This window comes from Convolutriloba macropyga, chromosome 13 (assembly GCF_964194025.1).
Source record: "Convolutriloba macropyga chromosome 13, txConMacr16.3, whole genome shotgun sequence".
In the NCBI taxonomy this organism is placed as follows: Eukaryota; Metazoa; Xenacoelomorpha; order Acoela; family Convolutidae; genus Convolutriloba; species Convolutriloba macropyga.
In genome coordinates, this window is record NC_134480.1 from 25,848,615 (window position 1) to 25,865,441 (window position 16,827).

A 16,827-nucleotide genomic window follows, 5' to 3' on the forward strand; every position below is an offset into this window, starting at 1 on the left:
GTAATTAATTCTTCTCGAACTAAGATTGCCGCCATTATTGCAGTCGTCTGTGTTTTAATGCAAAATTTTTGCCTGACTGATTTGACTGCTCTATTTGCGTGGACTAAATGTCCTCGCCTGTCGTTCGAGATCAATTTATCTGACTTTAGTCAGTTTGTTTAATAGCCGCCCTCATCTCAGCCGGCTATTATAGCGCTCCTAACTTTTTAAAATTCAAAGGATTTGAATTGTATTGGGGCGCTGTCTTTTTACGACTCGAAGAGTATTGGAGAAGTCCTTTTTTAATCAATTTTATTGGAGTGATTTTTGAAGCCGTAAATGAAACGCGTGAAAAAATTTGGAGTGATTTTGGGGCTAAACAAAAGTGAAGAGCGGAGCGAAAAGAGTGGTTTTTGTTCATACCGCTGTTTTTGAGAGAGCGAAAAATTGATGTGTGAAAAAATTTTCTCTAAGCGAGCGAAATTTTTTTGTTCACGTGCGGCTTTTAAAAGGAGTTTTTTTGCAACTTTTGATGGTTATGAGGTTTGATTATGATATTGTATTAGTTTTAGGCTTGTTTTGATAGGAATTGAAGGTTTTAAGTAGTTAATTCTGAGTTAAATGCTAATTTGGAGGATTTTGATCAGTTTTGCTGATTTTTACACGAAATTTAATGATTTTCGGCCCGTTTCTTTGTATTGATGCTTTAAGTGGGATTTGAATGGAAGCTTGTTATTTAAGGAATATTCAGCTACCAATTGACTAAAGTTTTATTGATGTAAATCATTTTTTTCTTCGGAAAATTGACAGAAAAATTGAGAAATTTTAAAACATTTTTCATATTTTTTTTGCAGTTTTTCTTTCTTAGTCTTAGACAAGTTTCTTAGCCTATTATGACTTGCCCATTGTTTTGCGAGCTTTCCATTGCCCTAATTGGAAAGGAATTTTTCTCGGCTTTAGGTTTCCTTGTACTATTAAAAAAAAACTCATGAAGTTTTTCTAGTTTTTTTGTTTTTTTTTTCAATGTTTTTGAATGCCGTTTCTATTCTTCCTTAAATTTTTTATGGCGTTTGTGGAGGTTCAGGGTTCACAATAGTTGTTCTAGTTGTGTAGTCAAAAGTATGGGCAATTTTCTCCTTGGAGTCGTTTACGGAATTCTTCCGGCTATGTCTTTAAGATCTGTTCACACATTTTTCATGATTTTTGAAGTCAAATTGGAGTAGTGATTTCGGTCACGCCGAAACAAGAAATGGAGCGAAAAAGCGAGCGGTTTGCAGCGTGAAATTGCTTTGCTCTAATTTTAAAGTAGAGTGAGAAAACGGTGTTTGAACAAAAATTCGCTTTCTCGCTAGTGGTTTTTTGTTCACATGCGGCAATTTCACTGTAATTTTTGCTGTTTTTTCGTTTTTTTGGATCGGATTTTTCTTCTAATTGGTTTTCCCAATCCATTCATAGTTCATTTTAGGCCTAATTTTTTGTTTGAAACAAATGTCCATTTCTCGCTGATGGTTTTTTGTTCACATGCAGTTTTTTACATTGTCTGTTTTTTTTTTATTTTTTGTATCTGTTTTTTTTTAGAAATAGTTTTCCCAATTCACTCATAGTCCGTTCTAGGTCTAGTTTTTTGTTAAGTCAATGAAAGTTCTTTGAATTGTACGTCAGGACTTGTCCTGCTATATTTTTTTACTTCTTCGAACAAAAAAATGTTTCGCTTTACCTCATTTTGCCGCTTTTTCAACATCTTATTGGAATCAACGGCGGCTATTTTCCGGCAATCTGCCGGGTATGTTTGTTTTTAGTGGTTAATTGTTGGATTGCGTGACCGGAATCAGTTTCATACAGTTTTTGAAAGCTGATGAAAGCACTGCAAGAAATCAAATCAAAACTACCAGAATAGTCTTTCTACCCAAGTTTTTTTTAAAATATAAAATTGGTCAATTACAAACACTATCTTTATTCCTACTCAACTGCTGGTCTATAATGAGCGGAGAGCAAGCCTTCCACCTGATTAAGCCAGTTCCTGTTCAACCCCCTCCCCCTTGTTTAGCTGTGGTGTTCTCTATTGATTATCTCCGCTATATGTTGTAACCAATTGAAGGTCTCAAATTTGTTCGTTGCTTTGGCTCAAATTTTGTTGGTGCATTTAAACTTTTTGACTGCCCTAATTAATAGTATAAATAGTAGTAAAAGACTGTAATTACCTTCTGAGGGTTTAAACAATGTCGAAAAAATGGTAGAACAAAGATAATATGACGCAAATTAGGTTAAAGAATTAGAAAAATACAAGAAACAATTGAACAGGAAAACATGCTATACAAAAAAAACTAAATATTGGTTTAAGGTACCATGTGCAAGATAGGTCAATCATATTTGTCGTTTTTCATGGCCTTTAGCAGATTTTGTGTTGCAATTTTTGATTTTTAACCATCCCGGAGGAAGTTGATGCTGAAATTGAGCCAATCCCCGGTTTTGTTTTTGTTTCCTTTTTCTGGCTCGTGTGATCTCCAGACGATCACGATCAATAGTTGGCTGGCTTGAAGCCTCTGCTTTAAACTTGAAAAACCTGTCCAAAGTTAAAGAGTGCCGTAAAACACGAATGTCACCATCGGTAAGTTGAAAGCATATCGGCAAAGAGTTTGATAGTTTTAGCATGGAGAAGTAGTCATTGGAGCCGAATAAGCACAGCAGTCTATGAATATTGCGTTGTGCTAATCTTCGTAGATCAGACATATCAGGAAACCAGTACGGACATTCGCATAGAAGAACCGACAAAATGCTTGAAATGAATAGTCTAAATTTATCTCCTGATGGCAGGTTGAAGGGAACGCTGTTTAATTGCACTCAAACGAATGTCGTTGTACTTATATTAGTCTTTGGGTTAATGATCGATTTTTTGCATGACTGATTTTGCGTCTGACTCATTTCACTTTTCGTTCTCAAAAACTAGATAAAAAGGTAACGCTCGAAGGGCATCAAGGGCTCTTGGAACCTTTCAGCTTATCAGACTCTATGAATGCAATAAAGAAACTTTTTTGGTTTGACCCCTACTGGACCACCCAAATCAGTGAGTTTCACAAAATCTTTTTTTAAAAACCTAATTTTCGAAAGCAATGACGCGTGATCCGCAGCAAAACTTTGATGAAATCTAAGTGAACGACTTCCCCGGCGTTTTTGTCATACTTAAAATATAACTCATGCAGAAATGTGAGCAATTGTGTAATTGTGGAACGCTTCTGGCAAAATCAATGTTCTCTGGCATTCAGTCGATCTTTGGTCTCTGGGTATATAAACAGAAAATTTCTATAATTAAAGATATCATCAACTTCGGGTGTATTTAAAGTGCCACATTCCCAAATTTCAGGCCAATTTTGCAAATTAATAACATATGTGAAAACAAGTAGTGGAATGGTGCTAATATGGCTTTTGTACTTAATATAGTCGTGGTATATCATCAAATGCAGGAGTTACTTTGGATTATTAACTGCACTGTTAATGACATAAGTAATCTTTATCACAAATTGAAAGACTCGTACATACTTAACAACAGAGAGCTTCTAAAACACATTTTTTCTCTGTAAGGGTTATTTCTTTAATACCATTTACGTGCATGCTACAGCACTATCAGAATAAGCCTGGATTCTTTCGAAGGAAACAGAAACTTTGGGTACCATGATTCAATTTTCTCGCACAAATTTTCGTAATGGAACTGGAAATTGGGAAACATTTACTTCTTAATGTATTTCCTTAAAGTATTTCCTTTATGAAGGGCAGAGTGTTGAGTACAATTTGTCCCGTTGTCTGTCCCCTCCGAGTCTCTTTATAGATTGATGTTTGTTATAGTTTGTTTATATTGAGTACTTGGAGAAATTAATTCTTTCTTTCTTTAAAAATTAGTTTTAATTTTTTTCTCTGTTGATTTGAACATCAGTTAATTTGATATATAATTGATATGGAACGAACGATGTGTAAAACAATTTAATATTTTTTATGCAAAATTTACTTCTCGTCCTTGACTTTTGAGTTTTGAGTGGTCCAAATTGGTCTTTCGTTCGCGATTTGCAGCAGCTGAGCTCACTTCGCGGCATTTTCTTGGTAAAAGTCTAATGAAAAACTCGCTATCGTTGGACTCTGTTTCACAAACTTTTTGTCCTCCACCCTAATCATGCGGGTTAAGATAGAATTGAGCCCTCCCGAGTTGATCAAAACCAGTTTGTCCGACGTTACTTGGTTGTTTTTGAATTCTAACTGTTTTTGTTTATAATCTTATTAGTAGCTGAGCGGCGCTATAATTGACCTTCTCTTGGTTTTATTGTCAAGATTTTTGTAATATCTGACCTCAAGCTCGCTTTATTTCAGCTATTGTTAATTCTTTCATGTAATATCTTAACTTAGTTGTGCGCGTGATGTCATTTTTTACACTCATTGGCGTGAGTCTTTTGGTCATGCGAGCAAATAATTTTGGGACACAATGACTTAACCCACAGAATGTTTTTCTTCACCCTCAAGATAACTATGGCTGCATAAGTTTGAAATGGTAAAGTCGATTGAAGATGTCTCAATCTGAAAGGTTATTTTGCGGCTGGGCGGCTTCTAGAAACGAGATTTCTGGAAACTGTTTTTAAATCAAATTGACGCATCACATTTCGTTTTTTACTAATCACAGTTCGACCACAGCTTCTAAGGTCATGACTAAGTATCCGATTTACCGAACCTGCTCTGGAGACGTAAATTCACTCTGCTCTGGAGACGGAACGTTCCTTCGATTTGAAATCCCCTCCTCCCCACTTTACACATGGAGCGTGCGCCACGGAGGCAGAGTATGGAGCTACGCAAAAGCGCGAAACTTATTTTTGTCCTTATGTACGTGATCACGTCCGAATAAGAATATTCTTTCTTATTGCGGATCCTGGAAGCTGACCTCTGTATGGCTTTTGATGCTGACGGACCAGCTCCCCCTGTACACGAGAATATTAACGGACAGATGGTGGCTTTCTCGACTTCGATTATCCTTTGCTCGTATTTCAGCTTCTTGATGGACTGTTGATATTTGTAGGAATCCGGTTTGCTTCTTGGGCAACCCTTAGCATACGGATTAAACACTTTTACATCAAAGAACGTTCTTCTGAAACGTGAATCGACGAAGCCATTAGCTTTGAAATCTAGTCGGGCATCGTCATCAGTAGTGGCTTCTAGTTGCGAGGGTTTCACATTGCAAAGTCTAAAGACGGGACTCTATATAGCCTACAAATCTTTTGATAGCGTACCGATATTAATTTTACCTCCCTAATTTGTTGTCATAAGCGCTTACTTTTAGCAGCGCAATTGCTTTTCGTGTTTTTAGAAGACTTGTGACTTGTTTGTTATTTGGCCAATTTGAAAACAAATTTTCAGCGGGCCGTTCGGAATCCATCGAGCTATGTTTTCTTAAATGTATTTTTGCTGGCTCTTAATTATTTACAAACAGCGTTCTATTTCAAGGCTATGGTACCGCAATCTGTTGGCTGTAATCATGGTTTGTGGCAAAAAGTTTGATTATGGCATTTTATTTCATTGAAGAATTCAGCTTATTTCAGTTGATGCTGTCAGAGTGGCTGGTTGACGTTCCAGAGGATTTCGAGACCAGTTGTTACGTAATGCCATGTCCGGTGGGAAAGAGAAATCTGGTCACCGCTTCTCAGGTAAGATCATTTTGACATCTACCGTTTGATATTTCATTGTTACTGGTTACATAAAACCGTATGTTTTGAATGCAGCAGGGTCTGCCTAATTTTCAATCACTATTCTAACAAAAATTTTCCGAACATATCAACTAGGATGAGCAAAGTAAGTTCTCTGTAACTATTTCCTTTTCCGGATGGATGGAGCAGGTCCAATATTTGGAACTTTATTTCTCATTTTTGATTAAAATGATCATGCATGCATTATTTACTTCTTAATTGGTCTCAAACGAAGTTTGTAGCAATTTTAATACTGCTGCGGTACTTTTTATTCCATATTTGACTGGACCAATTTCTCAAAAACGGGAATAACAGGTAACGCGCTTATGAGTTTGATCCCCCCTCCCTCCCCGCCACTCCTCCGTCCACCCTCTTCCACTTGGCAATTTGGACGCTCCCCCATCTCTCTCTCTCTCTCTCTCTCTCTCTCTCTCTCTCTCTCTCCCTCTCTCACACATACACACACACACACGCAAAACGTCTCACCTAGCCAGTAGTTACAGTAGTAGGCGTCACAGGTAGTTTGAGAGCAAGTCGCCTGATGTTGTTAGTCCGTTTTGTTAACGAATTAAAGCCAGAGTTGCATTTTCCAGGTTTATGTAATCAATGGTTTACTTGTGTTTAGGGTTACTGTACCGCGTGGACTAAATTTGGCGTGAAGGTGCAATACGAGTTCGAATCAGAGCTGCCCAACGGTAACCGCCGTAACTGCACAAAATATCAAAAATATGGTACACAAATAAACTGGCCACTCCTTGTTACGTTAAGCATTAATCTTTTCACTCTCCCAATTATATGTCTAATTATAATAAAGTTCTCTTGATAAAGATAGTGCCGAGTAGATGGAGGCATAGCTAAAATTGATGTTTAATGTGTTTTCAGCCTACACGATTCTGGATTGTGTGTACAGTCCTCCCGAAAACAAGTACTACTGTTTGGATCTTCTCTGCTGGAATGGACATCCTTTTCTAGATTGTGAAGTGAGTTATCATAATAACTAGTTGATGTTCTCGTCAATTTAGTTTTAATAATAGAGCTCGTGATTAAATTTCTCTTTAATATCCTGTGCATTAACATACATTTTTAATTTGTCTCAAACGAAGTAGTCGACAATAACATTAGTCCTGTGGTCTTTTTACGACTCGAAAAGGAGTATTGGTGTTCTACAGGTTTGTTTTTGGGGGAAACAAATTTGTTCATGACTTGGACTTTTGTCTTTTAATATTGACTTCACTTTCGCTTTTTATTCAATTTTATTCAAATTTTTGCTTGACCAATTCGCGCTTTTCTTCTGGAATAATTTTTGAATTCTTGAGTGACGTTTTCACGCACTTCTTGATTTTTGAGTGGTTTCAATTGCTCTCACTCCGAAATAGTTTGTTCGAACAAAACTGATTGTTAGAGACGCGATGACAAGTCCCTGATAGCCGAGTGGTTAATACCTCCGTCGAGGTGAAGGAATCGGCTGATGTTTTTGCACCCATAACGAAACATTTATCGAGGCTACAGCCCCTGAATTATATCGCGCCTGTCATTCGAGAGAAATTTTTCCGATGTTAGTCGGTCTATGTTCTCTAATTGCTCTCAAACGATGCTTGTAGTAATTATATTACTCCTGTGGTCTTTTTTATGAGATTTTTCGTCTGTCTTTTTGTCCTCAAAAACGGTATAAACTGGTAGCGCTTTGAGGGCATTAAGTTCTCTTAGAGACTTTTGGCTTACTAGATTCTAAGAATGCGTATCACCAAATTTGTTTTGAGGAGACAATTTCATGGTGTAAAGGGGGGTTCTTAATCCTAATTGTTTGACCCACTGAGTCAACCCAATCACCCCCCTAGCGCTATAAAATGTCGGCAAATTAACTTGTCGTTCAAGATTTATATAATATAAATGCACGTTTTTAGTACAGGACACTTTATTCAAGGAAAAGGCACATTGAAGTCAGAATTTAAAGCACGATCTTTAGAACTTGACCAATTTAGGTTTTTCTGTGTTTAGACGGAGTTCCGTTTCTTCTGGTTGCAAACGAAGTTTCAAGAGCACCCTGAAATCACGAAGAAGTCAAAGTTCAACCGGGTAAGGATTTCTTTCAACTTGTTGACAAATGTGAAAAGCTCTGTTGTTCTAATGAGGTGATTTATGTTTTAGTCTCCATTTGAGGTGTTGCCCTACTTCCCTTGTACCGAGGAAGGCATCGTGTCAGCTATCAGACATTTTCCTCCTGAAAAGGTGTGTTTCTGCTTTTCTGCTCTTTGAAGCTATTAATTAATTGCTCTCGAATGATGTTTGAAGCAACTATTGTTGCCGTCTTTTTTATTGACAATTGGGCCAGAGTAGTTCTATTTTTTACTATAGGTTTTTAGTAAGCCTCTTAGTGAAGACCTCGAATGGAACTCTCGAAAAACAAATCCCCCACTAGTTTTGTGCCGTTCAAGAGCAATTTGAGTGTCGTTCGCTTTAGTCGGATGTTTTGCTTTAGAATTGCTCTTTTGCCGATTGACTGAATTGAGGTTATATATTGAGGATAAATTCCTGTTCACACATAACTATGTATACTTATCAAAGTCTAAGAACATGCCTTTCAAACATGAATTTGTCTCTGAAACAATTTCGGTGAATCGCATACTTAAAGAATAGTAAGGCTCTAAAAGAACCTAATACCCTCCGGAAACGCACCAGTTATGTGTGAACAGGAATTTGTTTTCTCGTTAGAGGTTTTCCTAATCGTTTGCGGCATTTTGACTTCTAATTCTGCTGTTTCTGATCGGGTTTTTCCGTTGCTCAAAGATTCAGTTTTGTAGCAATTATGTTAGTCCTGCTGTTTTTTTTTTCAATACAATTTTTCGTAGTACCGAATTTTTGTCTTATCCTTTTCTTTGTCGGAGTGTGGTTCCGGGGGTATTAAGTTCTCTTAGAGCCCTACCAGTCTCTAACTATGCGATTTACCGAAGTTGTTTAAGAGACATAAAGTCATGGTCCAAAGGGCGGTTCTTAGGGTTTGATAGTTATAATGAGAATTTGTCTGAAAAGGAATTCGTTTTCTCTATGGTGGTTTTTGATAGCCGCCTCAGCGCATCTATTTTTTTACAATTCATAGAATTTGAATTGTATTAGGGCGCTAACTTTTTTTAAGATCTGTTCACACATTTTCATGATTTTTGAAGTCAAATTGGAGTTGTGATTTTGGTCACGCCGAAACAGGAAGTTGAGAGAAAAAGCAAGTGGTTTTGCGGGGTGAATTTTTTAGGCTCTAATTTTTAAGCAGAGTGAGAAAACGGTGTTTGAACAAAAATTCGCTTTCTCGTTGGTGGTTTTTTGTTCACATGCGGCAATTTCACTTTGATTTTTTGCTGTTTTTTCTGAAGGGTTTTCTCAATACGTTTGTAGTTCATTCTAGGCCTAGTTTTTTGTTTGAACCAAAATTTCCATTTTTCGCATTTTGTGTTCACATGCGGCATTTTGACATTGTTTTTCTGTTTTTTTTTAAATTTTTGATGTTATATTTTGGAAATGGTTTTCCCAATTCACTCGTAGTCCGTTCTAGGTCTAGTTTTTTGTTTAGTCAATGAAATTTTTTTGAATTGTACGTCAAGAATTGTCCTGCTATGTTTTTTATTTCGTCGAATAAAATTTTTTGCTTTACCTTAGTTCACAGCTTGTTCAACATTTTGCGTGAAATCTTTGACTTTTCTAGGCTAGTTTCACTCTTCTCTCATTCTGCTAAAAGTGCTTTTAGACATCAGTTGCGCTGCGAATCCATTCAAAATGAAGAGTCAGTATCAAGAAACGAAATCAGAAATAGAAACGGGATAAACGCATAGATAGAGCCCAGTTTTAGATGCCCATTTCTCAAACTTGGTTCTTCGAAGTCCTAGTTACCATTTCTAATGCTTATTCGTTTTGATACTAGCTCCTGTATCGGCTCACTATGAAACAGGAGTATGTTCAATTACAAAATGACATCAAAATAGTTCGCACTTTAAAATTGTTTGTCTACAAAAATCATTTTTTTCCATATTTTCTCTTTCCATCGCAATGAATTGTGTTGATCGCTTTTAATTGCTCTTGAACGAAATTCATAGCAATTATTGTAAACGTGTTGGTCTTTTTATGCAAATTTTCACGCTTGCGTTTTTTTCACGCTTTTCTTCATTTTTGAGTGATCTCTATTGCTCTCACTCCGAAGTAAAGCTTGTTGCTAATATAAAATCGGTTGCAGCGTAGCACAGTAAGGGACAAATAGCGAAGTCGGAAGTGCATAAGGTTATGAAGCGGGAGGTCAATGGTTCGAATCCCTTTGGGGTCAAAATTTTTGCACCCGCCTGTCGTTCGAGAGCAATTCTTCCGACATTTGTCGGTTTGTTTTTAATTGCTCGCAACTCTATTAGTCCTGCTGTTCTTTTTCAATTCAGTTTTTCGGGGTACTGACTTTTCGTTTATCGCTTTTCTGTTGTTTGATTCCGGAGGTTGTTAAGTTCTCTGAGAGCTTTAATAGTCTCAAAGCATGCGATTCAGCGAAATTGTATTAGAGGCATAATTTCACGGTGTCAAGGGTGGTTCTTTAAGAGTTGGATGCGTATGCTGAGAAGTGGTATTTCCAGGAGATTGCGTTTTCTCGATAGTGGTTTGCTTGATCGCGTGTGGCATTTTGACTTCTAATTTTGATATGGTTTGACCGTTTTTGATATGGTTTTTCAGTTGATCGCAAATAAATTTAGCAATTGTGTTTTTCCGGCTGTCCGTTTTTAATGTGCAATTTTTGTACTACTGAATTTTTGTCTCATGTTTGTTTTTTGCAATGTGTTTCCGAGGGTATCAAGTTCTCTTCGGGCCTTGCTATTCTCTTAGTTTGCGATTCACCGAAAAAGTTTGAGACATTATTTCATGGAAGGTTTTTAGAGATTAACGCGCTCAGAAGTCAAATTATAGTTGTGATTTTAGTCAAGCTGGAGTAGTAAACGGAGCGAAATGGCTATCAGGTTCTAAGCGTGACTACTTTTAAACTTGAGTGAGAATCTGGTGTTCGAACAAATTTCCGGTGTTTGTGGCTATACTTTTTTTCATATCCGACAGTTTGACTTCTGTTTTCAGTCTTTTCTCTCCTAAGAGCTATTAAAAAGTTACACGTGTGTTCTAATAGTGTTATTTGCCATTGCATGATTCACGGAACTGACAGCCAATTGCTTCTGTTTTTAAAAGCCGCCCTCATCTTCTCAGCCGGCTATCATAGCGCTCCTATTTTTACATTTCAAAGAATTTGAATTGTATTGGGGCGCTGTCTTTTTTTTTAAGATCTGTTCACACATTTTCATGATTTTCGAAGTCAAATTGGAGTTGTGATTTTGGTCACGCCGAAACAGGAAGTTGAGCGAAAAAGCAAGTGGTTTTGCGGGGTGAATTTTTTAGGCTCTAATTTTTAAGTAGAGTGAGAAAACGGTGTTTGAACAAAAAATCGGTTTCTCGCTAGTGGTTTTTTGTTCACATGCGGCAATTTCACTCTGATTTTTACTGTTTTTTTTCAATTTTTTGGATCGGATTTTTTTCGTAAATGGTTTTCCCAATCAATTCATAGTCCGTTCTAGGTCTAGTTTTCTGTTTAGTCAATGAAAATTCTTTGAATTGTACGTCAGGACTTGTCCTGCTATGTTTTTTTTGTCGAACAAAAAAATGTTTCGCTTTACCTCATTTTGCAGCTTTTTCAACATTTTGCGTGAAATCTTTTTGACTTTTTTTTGACTTTTGAACATCAGTTGCTCAGTTTTTTTTGACTTTTGAACATCAGTTGCTCAGCAAAGCAATTCAAAATGAACAGTCAGTATAAAAAATTGAAACGGGATAAAGAACGTGATAAACCCATAAAGCCCAATTTTAGATGGCCGCTATTTGAACGTCGGTCCTATAAGTATTAGTTACCTCTCTCTAATGCTGATTGTTATTGATAGTAGCCCCTGTAGCCTCTCTCTAAGAAACAGAAGTATGTTCAACTACGAAATGCCATCAAAATAAATCGGACTTAAAAAAATGTTTTTGTACGAAAATCTTTTTTTTCAATATCTTCTGTTATTTCAATCCCAGTCATGCTTATTGGAATCAACGGCGGCTATTTTCCGGCAATCTGCAGGGTATGTTTAAATAACTGTCATCAGAGGCAGCGCAACGGTTGCTATTGAGGCATAAGTGAAATAAATGTATCGTTTCAGTGCATAGCAAAATGTTTCTTTGACTATAGTTTCTCAGATTTTTGTCAAAAATAAAAGCAGTTTTTAATTTTTTTGAAACCTGGTTTTTGTGATCTTCATTTTGTCCTATCAGTCAGTCTCATTTAGGGCAGGTCTCATCTGTGCCTAATCGGCCATTATTTAGCCCAATTAATGGCTCCAGTTTTTAGTTAGTGGCTTTTATATCTTAACTGTAGGACCCTGTTTGACTGTAGAAAATATTTGAGTTTTTCCCGTATTTGTTGTGCTTTTTGTTGTCTTGTTTATTGGTCTCGAACGAAGTTTGTAGCAATTACATTGATCCAGGGGTATTGTAGTGCATTTTTTGATCAATTTTTTTTAAATGAGTTTTAAAATGAGTTTTTTTAAATGAATTTTTTAAATGAGAATTTTAAATCAATAAACGGGAACCCCTCCCAAATTTGAACCCCGAGTGAATCGCATGACCTTAGCCGGTTATGTCTATCTAATTCCATTAACGACACGTCTTACCGGTTGCTACTAAGGCATAAAGCTTGATTTCATAAAAGTGGTTTTCATGACCTTGACACTGTTATTTTAGAGAATATTGATAGATTTTTGAGCTTTTGTTAATTATCTTGTGGTCTAGTCGCTAACAGCTCTTATTATCCTTCAGGTCCGATTTTTTTTGCAATTTTATTTTAAGCTTAATTTTAGCTATTGTTTTTAGCTTTTTATTTTGATGGCTCAGATACCAATAGTTTTTGATTCGTTTAGTGAATTTCTGAATCTTGCCTTTATTTGATGTTTTGTCCTTTTGATTCCTTATGGAAGTTGAAAAGTTTCTAAATCTCAACTTTTAAGCTACGCTGTGCCTAATAGTTTTGTTCTATAGTTGAGTTTTTGATGAGCGTAGCTATATTGGGGTGGTATTGGTTTTTGTTTTTGTTTCGTTGTGTGACGCTCTTTTATGTTTTTTTTTCTCGCCGCAAACTTGTGTAATTGTGTTGATCTTTTCATACCTCTATTGCTCTTTTTTGCTACTTTTGTATGTGACTTCATTTCGGAAACTAATTTAGGTTGAAAAAATTTTTAGTTTGAAAACATTTGTCTTTGAAAAGATTGGTAACTGCATCAAGTCATTTTTGTATCTGTTTCTATCTATTTTACATCACTTAAATCTGTTTCGAAGCTATTTCGGCAATCAGCTGGCTTTGCTTGAATTGTTTTCAGATTTTTTTTTATTTGTGCATCTTTTTAATTGCTCTTGAACGAAGTTCATAGCAATTATTGTAAACGTGTTGGTCTTTTTATGCAAGTTTTTTGCTTGACCATTTTGCGCTTTTCTTCTAGAACATTCTTTGACTTCTCAAGTGTTTTTTTAATGCTTTCGTTCTTCATTTTTGAGTGATCTTTATTGCTCTCACTCCGAAGAAAAGCTTGTTACTAATATAAACTCGGTTGCAGCATCGCAGAAATAATGGTCAAATGGCACAGTCGGAAGTGCATATGGTTAAGAAGCGGGAGGTCAATGGTGCGAATCCCGGTGGTTAAAATCTTTTTGCACCCGCCTATCGTTCGAGAGCTATTCTTCCGACATTAGTCGGTTTATGTTTCAATTTTCTAGCTTAGTTTCATTCTTTGCTTATTCTGGAAGTGCTTTTAAACAGCAGTTGTCAGTATCGAACAACAAAATCAAAAATATAAACGGAGCAAATCAATGTGTACCAGTTTTAGATACCTGTATTTAAAGTCAAATTTGGTCTTTATTGGTATTTATTGGTGTTGATACCAATCCCTGTAGCCTCTCATTTGGAAACAGGATTGTGTCTACCTATGCAGTCCGATCAAAGTGGCTTGTATTTTCAAAATATTTTTTTTTGTACTGAAATCAATTTGTTTTCTGCCCTTTCAATCCGAACCTGGGTTGCAGGAATAAATGGCAACTGTTTTCCGGCGATCTGCCGGGTATGCTTACTTTTTTTCGAACAAATTGTAAGACATGTTGGTGCAAAATCTTTGCGTGAACTTTCTGTTCTAGATTTGTTTTCACTGCGAGATTTTACTTTTTCACTTGTTTGCTCGATCTAAATTTCTCTTATTCAGAATTCGTCCCATTAGCCACCGCCGGCATTCAAGTTATACGCTAATTCAATGCCTCCTCCCTGGATGAAACTGGCTAGAGCGAACTGAATTGAGGTCCTATCTGTCGTTCAAGATGAATTCGACCGAATTTAGTCAGTTTGTTTTCTAAATAGTTTTCAAATGTCATTCCTAGTAATTACATGGTCTATTTTTTGATCGGTCCATAAAAATTCTGTATTGCAGTTCAGGATTCAATCATTGTAAACGTGTGTCTTTACTAGAACATTCTTCCGATATCATTTCTCTGCTGACTTTTTGATAATTTTGTTGATTGGAATTGCGCTTATTCACAAATTATGCCAGTTGCTAAACTAAAGCTTAAGCTTAATATCCCGACTCTCATCCTAGAGGGCGCGGGTTCGAACCTCTCCCTATTTGGAAGTTTTGCACCATAAAAGTTTCTGTAACCTATGCGTCCTTTAGCCGAGCAATTTGTCCGAACTTAGTCGGTCTATGTTTTAATTAATAGCTTTCCCCTAGTCTTCTCAGCAGGCTATTATTGCGCTCCTATGTTTTACTTCGTCGAATAAAAATTTGTTGCGTTTTACCGCTTTGTCGCTAATGCTTATTGGTATTGATACTAGCCCCTCTCAATCCGGGTAATGGGAATCAATTGCGGATATTTTCCGGCAATCTGTCGGGTGTTTTGTTGTTGCAGATTATGCTGAAGTGAATTTTTGAATGGCATAAGGTCAAAGAAACTCATTTGTAAAAATGGTGCCTGTTAAAAAGGCTGCTTTGGAATGGCTACTTCTTAATTGCTTTTTATGCAATTTTTCGATGGAGCGATTTTTGTCGGACGCTTTTATCTTTTTGTCCTCAAAAACGGTATAAACAGTTAAATCCTTGAGAGCTCCACGGGTATCTAAAGTTGCAATTCGCCGAAGACAAAATCATGGTTCAAAGACATTTTTGGCGGTCTTCACCCTCTCCCCACTTTGCAATCCACCTCCCGCTCCAAACCCTCCTAATGCGCCTTCTACTGGTAGCCTCCCTAATCCCAAGCAGGTTGCTACTGAGCCAACTGCTTGCCTATCGTTTAGAGTGATTCGCTTGACGTTAGTCGCTTTTGTTTGAGTTCTTAATTGCACCCAAACAAAGTTTGTAGCAATCATATTATTCCTGTAGTCTTTTTAATGCAATTTTTTGCTTGACCGATTTTTTGTCTGACCCTTTTTACTTTTGGTCCTCAAAATGAGGATAAACAGGCGACGCCCTGAAGGCAAGTTTGTTTACTGCTCACTAAGTCTCGCCTGTCGTTTGATGCTCGCCTGATCCTTCTTATACGACACGCAAGTCTGTGAGCTATGTTTTAGTTCAATTTTGAGTTTTGCTCTATCATTTGGGCGATTGTTTTATTGTAATAGTTTTATAATAACTATTTTTGAGTTGTTTGTGCTGTACAAATGAAGATAGTTAAATCATTGTTAGTTGTGAGATAATCTCTGTCCTGCAAAGGTTAAAAAGAAAAATTGTAAATCACACATCTCGGAAGATTTATTTCCGCTACTATTAATAATTTGGGATCTTTTCCATTTGTGCACCCCCAGTACGTTATGCACCCCCCAGTTAGAGCACGTGCCATTACATAGTAAATCATTATGCAAAAATATGGCTTGTGCGTTTGGGGGGGTGCAAATAATATGCACCCACTAAGCTGGGGGCACAAACGGAAAAGATCCATAAATTGAAAGCAAAGTTCTTAAGAGAGGTAGTTCTGAATTACTCAAGCTTCGCTGTCCCAAAATCGGGGGAAAATTTGCCGAAGCTGAATGAGCGGATGGAAAATGATAGAAAGTTTGGTTTTAGCTGGACGGGCTGTGGTTTTTCCACAGACAGACTCACTACCACCTGGGAGTGACACCACTTGTGGGATGGCTGAAACCGCACATGGTGTCAACAGTCCTAAGTGTCCAAGTGCCACTAGAATACTCGGAGGAACAGGCCCAGCTGAACAAACAGAAATTGAAACAGAAGAAAAAGGTTGTTCATGAAAGTACGGATTCTGAGAATATTAACGATAAACAAAGCGAGCTGGACGCGAAAGAGAACAAGTGGTTTGCAAAAGCTAACACGTCATCAAGTTTTACCACGACGGGTTTCAATTCAACAAAAGCGTATAGTAAAAACTTCAATTCTTGGAGTGATCATTCGAAGAAATTAGAGAACAAGGATGAGATTGATGATGATTTCGACATGGTTGGTGCTAGTAGTGTGCGAATGCATGTCGAGAAAAAAGACTTTGATGAAATGATGTCAGGCTACCTACAAAAAACGAACAGTTCGAAGGGAGTGAAAGATTTTGACATGAACTCTAATCAAACAACTGACTTTTCGAGTGATTGGTAGATTGATATTGTTTTTACATTAATCTTGTTTCTCAAAAATGTTCCATAAATTCAATTAAATCCACAGGTTCTTTAGCAGTATCAAAAACTTGAGACCCTAAATTTGAAAAGATAGAATATTGTTAATCACAGATACGTGGCCTCAGTTTGGTTAGAGCATGTAATCATGCTCCTGTTAAATGTTTTTCATTCAACGACAGGAAAAATTTTGCATTTGGGGAGTTGTGGAGCATTTTGAAATTTTTAATTGCTCTCCAATGCGAAGCAATTATTGTAAAGGTGTCTTTTTTATGCATGCAAATTTTTCGCTTGACCGTTTTGCGCTTTTCTTCTAGAATAATCCCTGACTTCTCAAGTGACTTTTTCACGCACTTCTTGATTTTTGAGTGATTTCAATTGCTCACTCCGAAATCAAGTTTGTTGTTCAAGTTATGCTCCCCCATTTACAGAGCACGACGT

At 36.9% G+C, this 16,827-nt stretch overlaps 1 protein-coding gene across 2 annotated transcripts in view; it reads left to right on the top strand.

The window, feature by feature from the left end:
* LOC142352176 (snurportin-1-like) overlaps nt 1-16,434 on the top strand; it is a 34,400-nt gene extending 17,966 nt beyond the window's left edge. The window contains exons 3-8 of one of the 2 annotated variants that reach the window (XM_075404584.1): nt 5,553-5,657; nt 6,322-6,427; nt 6,579-6,676; nt 7,695-7,772; nt 7,845-7,925; nt 15,830-16,434. In XM_075404584.1, coding sequence (XP_075260699.1) covers nt 5,553-5,657; nt 6,322-6,427; nt 6,579-6,676; nt 7,695-7,772; nt 7,845-7,925; nt 15,830-16,369 — 1,008 coding nt within the window. In that variant the 3' untranslated portion in view covers nt 16,370-16,434. The remainder of the gene's footprint in view (nt 1-5,552; nt 5,658-6,321; nt 6,428-6,578; nt 6,677-7,694; nt 7,773-7,844; nt 7,926-15,829) is intronic. The other variant, XM_075404585.1, reaches the window with a different exon arrangement.
* Nucleotides 16,435-16,827: the final 393 nt, after the last annotated feature.